General features: G+C 35.5%; 1 protein-coding gene across 1 annotated transcript in view; it reads left to right on the top strand.

The window, feature by feature from the left end:
• The window catches only part of Znrf2 (zinc and ring finger 2), a 102925-nt gene that overhangs the window by 56333 nt on the left and 34988 nt on the right, over positions 1-11604 (top strand). The window contains exon 3 of the mRNA XM_023709858.1: positions 2246-2341. Within this exon, the coding sequence (XP_023565626.1) occupies positions 2246-2341 (96 nt within the window). The remainder of the gene's footprint in view (positions 1-2245; positions 2342-11604) is intronic.

Consider the following 11604-nt stretch of genomic DNA (forward strand, 5'->3'; position numbering starts at 1 on the left):
ATTGCATATTGTTGTCTTAGTGGTTATTCATTGTACAAGATGCAGACATGATATCCTGTCCACAAACACTATTAGAACAAATCTCTGATTGAATTAAGAGAATGCAGCTGTGTATCTATCCTATTTTGAATTTACAGATACAAAATGGTCGTTTAGTTTTGTCAGAGAAGGGTATTCCATTGTCATTTAAATATTGTAAGTGTGTGTTCTCAGGTTCTTTATGTCATATTTTGAAAATTTTCATTCTCATTTTAGTGGGTTTGGGGAAAGTCAAGAACATGTGTTTAATCTACAGTATTGAATTAGAAATCCAGATGGTACTCTGTAAGTACTGTTATTTTTCCATAGCTCCTATTTTATGGTTGAGTCAGTGGCTCTCAAGCTTTTTAGATTCACAGTCTTTCGTTTGTTTAAATAAGCATTATGTGCCAGTACTCAGATGGTCCTCATCAGTAGCTATAAATTGGCCATGTCTTTCTCCTTTTGAATCTCCTTATTTGTCCTCAGTGAAGCAATTTTTTTTCTCCAAAGAAAGGATTTTATTAGTTGGTCTTGAAATCTAGTTACTTCTTTGTGGATTTGTCTTCTTTCTGGTTGATCAAATTTCCTATTTGATGTAGTCTGTGCTTGATGATTATAGTATGTATGTGTATTTTCAGTTTAGATAAGTCCCAATGTATTAATGAGCTTTTCATTCCTGTGACCAAAATCTCAGACATTCCCAAATTAAAAGTTTATTTGGCTCATAGTTTCAGGAAATTCAGCACCTGTTGGGCTGGCTCCAAGGCAGAAACATCATGACTGATGTAGCAGAGCAGGGTTGCTTAGCAAGTGTTGAAGTTGACTGCAAAACTTGCCTTGATTGGGAGCTATTTTCTGTTTGCATTTTGACTTTAGTAATGTATTGTAGCAGAGAAATCATTACATTAATCATAGTTTTGTTTCTATAGTAAAATTCCCAATGTTGGACAACTTTATAAGAAAAATTTCTTAGCTCTCAGTTCTGGAAGTTCAAGGACATGACACAAGCATCAGTCTGAGCGTGGCCTGGTTGATAGCACTGTAGTAACAGGAGCATCTGCAGGGCCAGTAGATCACATTGCCAGACAAGAAGGTAGAGAAGGGTTTGGGCTTAGGGTTTTATAACTTGCTTTCCTGAGAACTATCCCTATAGTTCCAGAGTCCCATGAGAGATACTTTATCTCTCTAGCAGGCATATATATATATATATATATATATATATATACCCCCAACACCTAATCTCCCATTAGGACCCACCTCCTACAGGTCCCACTGGCTCACCACTACCAAATTAGAGATAAAGCTTCCAACTCATATCCTCTTGGAGAACAAACTGAAACCATATCCAAATCATAGCAACCAGAGATGTAAACAAACACAAGGCCTGGGGATATAGCTCAGCAGTACAGCACCTGCCTGGCAAGCACAAGGTCATGCGTTTGATTCCTGGTTCCCCTCCTCCCCCCAATAAAAAAGAAATGTAAACACCAGGAATCTTGAATTTTAAGACTGGTTTTCCCTATTCAGTTCAGGCTGGTCTTCAACTCACTTTGTAGCTCAGGCTGGTCTCACAATGTTCCTCCTGCCTCAGTATCCAGTGTGCTGGGATTTGAGACATGGGCCACCATGTCTGGCAGCTTCCACTGTCTTTGCAATATAAATTTTTAAGGGGCCAGGGAGATGGCTTAGTGGAATAAGCGCTTCCCTGGCAAGTTTGAGGGCCTGAGTTCAATCCCTGGTTCCACCAAAAAAAAAAAAAAGATAAATTTTTAAAATATTGGTTAGATAGAATACATTCTAAGGTACTGTGTAGCTATAAAACTTTGGACTTAGAGTATATCATACCAAGTTGAGAAAGGTAATTTCTGCAAGAAATGTAAGAATAGAAAGTTAGTATTACATAAAATCATATGTATAGGTAAATGTAAAACATTACAAAGGAGAATGACTGGCTGTACATTGAGAAGAGACACAGGAGTTTTGTACTAGAGTTTGCCCTTCCCATTCAGACTTGTTTTGATGATGGGATGATCTTCATAAATGGATTTAAACTTTTTATTATAGTCATAATTTTTTCCCAATTTGAATTGCATATTAAGTATTGTAATTCATTACTGTAAGCATAATAATGAAGTTTAAAAAGTTTTTGGTCTTCTATGCTTTTTAAAACTCAGTTAGATATTCTGAAGAGTTGAATAACCTGGGTTTCTTTTACATTTTTTAGGATTTAAGTGCCCTGTATGCTCAAAATTTGTACCCTCAGATGAAATGGATTTGCATCTTGTGATGTGTTTAACAAAGCCAAGAATAACCTATAATGGTAAGTCCAACTCTTTAAAATGTTTTAAATTATAATTACCTTATTACATTTTGTGGATTTTCATAATTTAAATGTTTCTTAGTGTTAAAGCATTTGTTCTAAAACTCTGGTCTCTACACCTTTTAAAAACACTTTTTGAAAATTATTGAGGAATTGAAAGAGCTTTTGTTCATTAGATTATATCTATCAATATTTATTAAGAATTAAAATTTTACTTAATTTAAATATAGATGTCTTATTGACACAATTTTTAAGTGAAAAATAGTTACTTTGTAAAACAAAAAATATTTAGTGACAAGAATGGCTTGTCATATTTTTGCAAATTCTTAAGTATCTGACTCAGTGACAGATAGTGCTCCAATCTTTTCTGTATTCTGCTCGTTGAGATATGACCTGTCACATATTCCCTGGGAAATCCTACTCTTACACTGCAGAGGATTGGAATGAAAAAGACAAATGATGGCTTGGTGTTACTATAAAAATTTTTAGACCTTGTTAAATTAAGAGACTCTTAAAAAGACTTCCCATACTTCTTTACTCCAGGAGATTCTTTGGACCACACTTTGAGAAATGCGACACTGAAATAAGATATTTTAGATCAGGCCTACAAAAAAGTATTGTTTGTAATGACTCATTTCCAAAAATCAACATGCATGGTTGAAATCATAATTTTTTTTTTGCTTAGGAGTATATAATAATGGTAAATATTTAGAGATAGAAAACAAAAGTATATTCAGAAAATACAGTAAATAGAAGGATGGTGGAGGAAGAGAAAAATGTGAACAACCAAAATTCTATCTGTGCCATTCATGTGTGTCTTTCTTCCCACAAATGCAAATTTTATTTTGGAACTATGGGGCTAACTGCTAGTTTGGTTAGGTCTACTGCTTTGGGCTATGCCAATCTTCCCTGAAAAACATTTCTAGATATTTAGGACTTGGTATACCCTTGGTACACTTTGAAAACAAAATTGAAAAAAAAATTAAATATTTCTCTTCTGACAAATAAATAGAAAAAAACGAGGAGTGAAATTCCCTCCCCCCAAAAAAAAATTATAAATAGGAACAGGCAATAAAAAGAAATAAAGATATGAGATATATCCATTTCTTACAATGAATGTATTATATATCACAAACACACTAATAAAAAGAGAAAACAGAAAACAAAATTTAAGAGAAATTACAGATTTCTAGATGTTAAATTAAGTTAGATATAAATTGAGGGCCGGGGAGATGGCTCAGTAGAATAAGCACTTGCCTGGCAAGTGCAAGGGCCTGAGTTCAATCCCTGGTTCTACAAAAAAAAGAAAAGAATTTCACTGTGTTTGGGGCTGGGGAGATGGCTCAGCAGAATAAACACTTGCCTGGCAAGCAAAAGGGTCTGAGTTCAGTCCCCCATTCTGCCAAAAAACAAACAAACAAAAAACCCTCTAAATTGAGTAGAAAGAGTACCCGTATAAAGTCAATTAAAAATTTGGCTGAATTAAAAAATATCTATTGAGGGGTTGGGGAGATGGCTCAGTGGAATAAACACTTCCCTGGCAAGCACAAGGGCCTGCATTCAATCCCAAATGCAGTTGAGTAATGTAGCATTTAGTGTTGTCCCTTGCAGGTAGTATTTTGGTAGGGAGAGAAAGTTTAGAAAGCCACATGATTGTTCAGGAATAAAGTGTGCCCTTCAGTCAAGTCAGGGACTGCCCATTCACCCATTTTCCCTTTCATATGCTTCATTGTTTTATCTATGGACCTAGTAATTCCTTGTGTAGGCTGTGAACCTAGTGTAAATTTTGTAAGTTTGTAGTCTGTCCTCATTTCCTTGTTTGCCATCTTCAAAAATGCTTCAAAAAATATTATTAGCAAGTTCATATTCTCTGTTTTATTTACCTTCAAAATACATTGGATGACTGTATTTTATACAATACAAAGTTCAATTCAGTTTTTGTTTTAGTTACTTTTCTGGTTGGTGAGAAAAAAATACCCAATGCCCAAAGTTAAGGGAGGAAAGGTTTATTTAGGTCACAATTTGTAAAAGAGGTTCCAGTCCTTCATTTGCTGGCTCCAAGTCAGGATGGCACACGGCAGAGGGACCTCCCATTCATGGCAGCAGAAGACAGCAAAAGCAACAAGGGCTTCAGACAAGACTGTCTCTTATATTCTGTGCTGACTCCCCACTCTAGGGCAGGTGTAGCACTCATGCCCTTAATCCTAGCCAGAACTATTCCAAAACAATCTGTGTATTGATTTACTAATCATATAATCTTAATCCCAGCATTACACACATTCAGCCATCTCTGAAATAAACCTTGACTGCATGAGGCTTTGGGAGTATATCTAGACACAAACCATAACATTTTAGAAATTCTTTGATTAAAAGGGAATTTTGTATTTAAGAAAATTTTAATTTATTTGCCTTTAGTATTTTATGTGTGCTATGTGCACCCAGAAGTGGTACGATTTCAAATAATTGTCTTTTAAGTGTGTGTGTGTGTGTGTGTGTGTGTGTGACACACACACTCACAGAGCGGCTATTTAGAATCATCAGAAGTATACTAACTCTGGACAGAGCAAGATGTGGCTATTAATTATGAAAGTAAACATAGTTGATTGAAAGATAACTTATTGTCCAATAAAAGTGAAGGAAAGCACCCCAACTTCTGCACTTCCTTAGGAGACTATCTTAGTGATTTTTATGCAGCCTTCTAATGATGTGAATTCCCGTTAGCATACTTGCATCAATATGTTTTCCCCATTGGTAGGTATAATCTGGTCTCCCAGGCATTTGAGGTTCAATTTTAAGGTATACATTTGCTTTATGCCTTGCACACTACATTTTCTTGTTTTAAAGATTTCTCCCCAACACATGTTGTAAATACTTTCTCAGTTCAGCACTTTTTGTAAAGTTAGCATGTCTCTTACACATTGAAGTTTAAATAAATACATATGGGATGGGGAGAAAAAATAAATACATACACATATACATACATACATACAGTGTGGTTAATTCGGAACACTTTCTTAGTATATACAAGGCCCAGGATAGCACCAAAACACGGAAACAAAATATTTACAACCACCAAGTAGCATCCTGAAGAAGATTGTTACAATTGCCTGAACATGTATGGATTTGTGGAAGATTTCTGTTAATATGTTTTGACATATCTTTTTTTCTTTTTTTTGGTACTGGGGATCAAGTACCTTGTGCTGGCCAGTCAGGTGCTTAAGTCCCTGAGCTATTTCCCTGGCCCTGTTTTGACATAGCCATTAATTTTTTGGATTGATAGTTTCTTTGGTTGAGTTTTAATTTAGATTTAAATCTCCAGTTGTGGTTTTAAATGACTTAATAGAGTCCCCCATGTGGTGGTGCAAGCCTGGAATTCTAGCACTTAGGAGGCTAAAGCAAGAGGATTGCTGTGATTTTGAAGCCACCCTGTCTCAAAAAGCTAGCAACCAAGAAAGCTGACTTAATGAACATTACATTATAAAGTAGCACTGAAGTGAAGTTACTCTCTGTATTACAAATTGATTCTTGTTCATGGTGTAAAAGTAAAGGCAATGGAAATTGCCTAATACTGTATTATAGAAATCTAAACATGGTAATATCACGAGTTTGATAGAAACAAAATCCATGTAGAATTCCTGTAGAAAAGTACAGTCTTCATGAAAGGTTAACTTGTAATGAAAAAATACTATAGAATGAATGAGAGTCAAAGAATATAATTAGGGTCACTACCCTCAAGAACTTTAGAATGACTGTAAATGTGTTTATTTTTCAAATCATTAAAATTTTTAAACGATGAATAGGAAACAAGGAAAGAAATAAGCCTGACAAATACAAAGATTTGAAGATTTAAATTCAGCTCTTCAGATAGGAGTCATTGAAAAACTCACTGAGGAGGTTAATCAGCAAATCAAAGTGCAAGTTAAATCATATAAAGAGTAATGGAAAATCTGAGAGAGATATATGATACACAGCCTGGAATGAGAACATTTATCATGTAAAATATATAGATATAGATATAGATATAGATATAGATATAGAAAAAGATGGAATTGGGAGAGGCAGTATTTTAAGGGAAATGATAGGGAATCTTTTATAATTGCTAAAAGCTAGGAATTCTCAGATTAAAAGAGCACACTAAATCAATATCCAGAAGCACCTTAAATTAGTTACTGAACAAAAAGTGAAAAATACTAAAATAGCCGGAAAATTATATTTTATCTTGTTCCATTTGTATATGTGCTGCTGAAGTGAGCACTCTTGTTCCATTTGCATTAGCAGTTTCTAAAATGCTTCTGAGTTCTTTGGCGTAATTTAGAATGTAGCAGTTTTATTAAAATTGCAAGCCCATTTTATTGGCTTTAAATGCAATTTCACTACCCTTCTGTAAATGTATAACTGCCCAAAAGCAATATAGTACTAGTTTGGGTTTAAAGTGTTGTAAAGTGCAGTAGTATTTCATACAAGTACGAACTTTAGCTTTAGCTTTAGCTTTTTTTTTTTAGTTCAGAGCCCAGTTGTGTCACTTAATAGCTGCATGAATTTGATTTTGGACTGCCACTTATAAAAAATAGTACTTAAAATGGTACCAGTCTTCATAGAGTTATTCTGAGAATCAAACAAGAATTTGTGCATAGTTCTTCATGGGTAGTGCTAAGGCTATTATTAGTAAGAAATACTGCCTTGACTTCGATATCTACATGTAGAATAGATGCCATGTTATTTAATACACTAACATCTAAAGTTCTTTTTGAAACTCAATTAATCCTGATTGGAAGCCCATGTAGTTCTATAGTGAAGGAGTAGGGGAGGGTATGCTATTTTATGCTATCATATGTGAAAATTTAAAACTGCCGTTTAAAGGAAAAATAATATTCCTACTTTTTATTAGCAACATGGTGGGCTATACATTAGTAATCTGTAGTTTCAATTTGATCAGTGGTAGATGTCTTATTGCAATTATAGCACAAGCTATCCTTTATTGAAAAAGGTGGCTGTGCATAGTAAATGTGTTCATGTTGAAATACAGTCTTTATGGTTTGTTATAAAAGAGGATGTATAGAAAATAAATAAACTTAGTTCAAGTTGAGCATGGTGGTGCATGCTAATAATCCTAGCCACTAGGGGGTCTGAGGCAGGAGGAATGGAAGTTTCAGTCCAGTTTGGGGAACTTAGATCCTGTGTCGAAATAAAACTTAAAAACAAACTAGGGATGTAGCTCAGTGGTAGAGCTTTTGCTTAGACAATCCTCAGAGCATGGTGGCAGGGGTGGAGGTGGGGGGCATAGTACTCTGCAATGGTTAGATGATATATTAGGAGGAGACAGAGACATTATAGAGGAAGGAAAAGCAGGGCTTAGTGACTGCTGGAAATGATTTAGGGTTGGCAGTAGAGTGACTCAAAATAGGGTAAACAGATTGTGATACTGTCCAGCTGGTCTAAACATTAAACCAAGGATGTGATTTTTGCAAAATGTGAAAACTTTGAAATGCGTTTTTCAGGATTACCAAAAGAGAGTGGTGCAGATTTTGAAAAAGAATTCATTGAATATCTTGTTGAGGTCAAAATTATTTTAAGAGAGGATTCAAAACTTGGCTTATTGTTGGATATGATAGCACACGCTTATAATCCCAGTATCTCAGGAGGTTGAGTCAGGAGGAGTGTCATGAATTTGAGGCCATCCTGAGCTAAGTAGTGAGTTCAAGGCCAGCTTGAATTACAGAACAAGACCCTATCTCAACACCCCCCAGAAAAAGGATTGTGAATGTTTTTCTAGTGACCATTTATTATTTGTTCAAAACTTTTAAGAAGTTTCACCCATAAAATCACCTTTGTCATGACAGTGCATACCATTGCACAGTTGTGCTTTAGGGGTGGCCTTAAGAAAGGCTTCCCAGTCTTTCAGTATAGTATTTGGTTTCAGTGAAGCCAGTATTAGCGTAGTAGCTCTGCTGTTCAGGGGAACTTATTTAGCTTTTAATATTTTGAATATATTAAGATAAAAATAAAAATATTTTAGGTAATATAGCCATCTAAGTATTCATAATATATTTATAATACATTTACTTGACTTTTCATTTTCTTAAAACTGTTTGTGGACTTCAAGATTGCTTGGTTTCAGCACCTTTTAGATCATTGTTCCTGTGTCTCTTTTTATCTTAATTCTTTAAAAACTCTACTTATTTGCATTTATCTTAATTCCTTGTGATGCTTTTTGGCATAATAGATCTCTGTAGAACTGAAAAGTCCATGACACTTTACACTGAATCCCCAGATCTTGTTTCTAAGTACCATTCTCTGGAAAAGCAAGCAGGCTCTTTTGAAAAATAGCTTATTGATTCTAGAACTAGGGGCAAGAAAATCAAGATGGACCTTTAAACACATGGTAGTGTCTGAAAGAAGTGCTCAAAAACCCAAAGGATGAGGTCATGTCAGAGACACAGAAGCCAGCCTGAAAGAACTTACAGTGCCAAAAGCTGAAACAGTAACAGAATTAATATAGCTGTTTGGTATTGGGACTATAACACAAAATATAAAATAAATGTTGTGTATCTAGTCTTATTGAGAAAAATAAATGAATTTATAAAACTTATCCTGGAGGCTTAGTCCTGGGAGGCAAACCACCATGCATTTTATTGGATGTTTTTTTTAGTTAGAGAATTTTCATTTTTTGCAAGATAATTTTTTTCTTTCTTTGTTTTTTTGGCAGAACTGGGGATTGAACTTCCCTTGCCCTTGCCAGGGAAGCACTTATTCCACTGAGTCATCTCCCTGGCCTCTTTTTCTTTCATTTTTCTTGAGGCAGGTTCTCTCCTAATAGTCTAGGAAGCTGGCCTTGAACTCACTGTATAACCCAAGCTGGCCTCAAACTCAGTGATTTTTCCCCTGCCTCAGATTCCCAAGTCTGGGATTTCATGAGATGTATATACATACACAAATATATATGTATGTGCACTCTCACTTTACCATCAGTATCACAAGTAGATCAGATTGATTTAGGGGAATGAGAATTGCTATTAGAAACCCCAGAAACAAAGGTGTAATTTTCTCTTTAATAAATTTTAGGGCTAAGATGTAAGTTAACTTTTGGGGGGATTTATATTGTGGCATTCTTACAGTGAGAACTCATGTTTTCAAAGTATTACATAAGTGCAGGCATTTTTTGCTTTTGTACTCAGTAAGTATGCATAAGTGAGTATATAGTATGTTTTATTACTCATTAAGGCAAGCTTAGGGGCCAGGGAGATGGCTCAGTAGAAAGTGCAAGGGCCTGAGTTCAATCCCTGGTTCCTCCAAAAAAAAGAGGAAAGGTTAAACCCTCCCCTCCCATTTTACCCTTGTATATTAGAGTCATAGAAATTTTGTTTTCACTGTTAAACTTATTCCTAGTGTTATTGTTGAGAATGGCAATTGGTTTTGTCTTGTGAACTTAAAACTAATTTTTCTGCTATAAAGAGAAGCTGTTGGTTGTAGGTGTCTGCTTAGATTATCTGTGGTTTTTTTTTTTTTTTTGGTTTGTTTGTTTGTTTTTCTTTCTTTTGTGGTACCAATGATTGAACTCAGGACCTTGCACTTGCCAGGCAAGTGCTTATTCTGTTGAACCATCTCCCTGCCCTAGATTATCTGAATGTCATCTGCAGTGGAGACAGTATGCTTTTGTACACAGATTTTATCTCTGTATCTTATTACTATTAGTTGGATGCATTGGGCATTCTTGTCTTACTGTGTATTTCCCTATTTATTTATTGTTAATTTTTGTGTATACTTGGTTTTACAAGGTCTCACTACACTGCTTGAACTTATAGTGATCCTCCTGTTTTCAGCCTCCCCAGTGCTGGGATTACAGGCATGTGCCACCATGCTCAGTCTCGGTGACCAGCCCAGCATGCCTGGGGGTGGGGGTCAATGAGGCGTGTGGTAGATGGGAATTGAACCCCGGTCCCAGAGCTTGCTTAGTCCGCTGAGTTATCTCTCTGGCCCAGTGTTCACTATTTAATAGGTGCTTGATTTGAATTTTGTTAAATCTTTATTGTGTGTCATTTTTTCTCTTTCCAGTAAAAAACAGTTTTATTAAATAATTTTTTACTTTTTGATAAGTTTTGTTGATGGTTTTCCAAATGTTCTAATTCAGTTGATTTTTAATGTTCCTGGATTTTTAACTCTTTGATATGGTTATTTTCTTTTAAACATTGCTACCAAGGATATGTATAAAGAAAATCCAAATAAATGAGTTGGAAAACTTTCATCTTTGCTGTGCAATAATTTGAGTAATTCAAGAAGCTTTCTTCTTTTCCTATCAGATACAAAACAATTCTAGAACCTTCTACACTTTTAAAGATAGCTCTTTGTTGGTACTCTGTTAGTATACTCATGTTCTATAGTTTTTCCCAGTCAATTTTTGTTTAACTGGAAAACAGTCCTTTCCCTTTAAATTTCCCAATTAAGGACTGGCCAAAGAGCTCAGTGGATTAAAGTGCCAGCTTAGGCAGATGCAGCAGCGTGCCATGCCAGCCCCTTGCCCGGGTGTGACAAGACAGCCATTGAGACTGGGCTCCTGGGAGGCTGAACACAGGTGTATCACTGCGAGTCTGATCTACATAGTAAGAATGTAAACCCTGTACTAAAATGCAATAAATAAATTCCCAATTAGTGTCTATATAGCATGGTATGTAACATTTCCTCACAGTTATTTTAATCTCTTAAATATCTTTGGTTATATTACTTCTGTCATTTTAGGGTTACATGTCTTAGGCTAGCTAACAGTTGGTACTTCTAAAGAAGATATGTGTTTTCTATAGAGTGAAAAATCTACTTCTGTATTTTTCTAATTTTTAATTGAGTTTGTCTATATTATTGACATAATCTCTATCTTCCTTTGCATATGAACAGAGTCATAGTCTGACAAATTTAGGAAGAAGTTTATTATAGTATCCACAGCATGACTGTGGTTTTGCCAGTTTTTCTTGTATTTTGTTTTGGTGATATTTGTCCTAAAGCATTTTTTCTGGCTTTATATATTTTGTAGCTATATTATAATGTTTTTTCTGTATTTTAGGTGAGGGTCTATAGGGTGTTCAGGGTCTCACTACTAGATTAGACTCGTAGTGATTCTCCTGTTTACAGCCTCCCACATGCTGGGATTACAGGTGCGCACCACCATGCTCAGTCTCAATTGCCATCTCAGTGCAGCCTGTGGGTGGGGCCAGCATGGCAGGCCTGTGGATTAAACCCCTGGCCCCTGTGCCTGCTTGCAGGTGCTTTAATCT

The sequence above is a fragment of the Octodon degus genome, unplaced genomic scaffold, assembly GCF_000260255.1.
Source record: "Octodon degus isolate 3935 unplaced genomic scaffold, OctDeg1.0 scaffold00015, whole genome shotgun sequence".
NCBI classification, from domain to species: Eukaryota; Metazoa; Chordata; class Mammalia; order Rodentia; family Octodontidae; genus Octodon; species Octodon degus.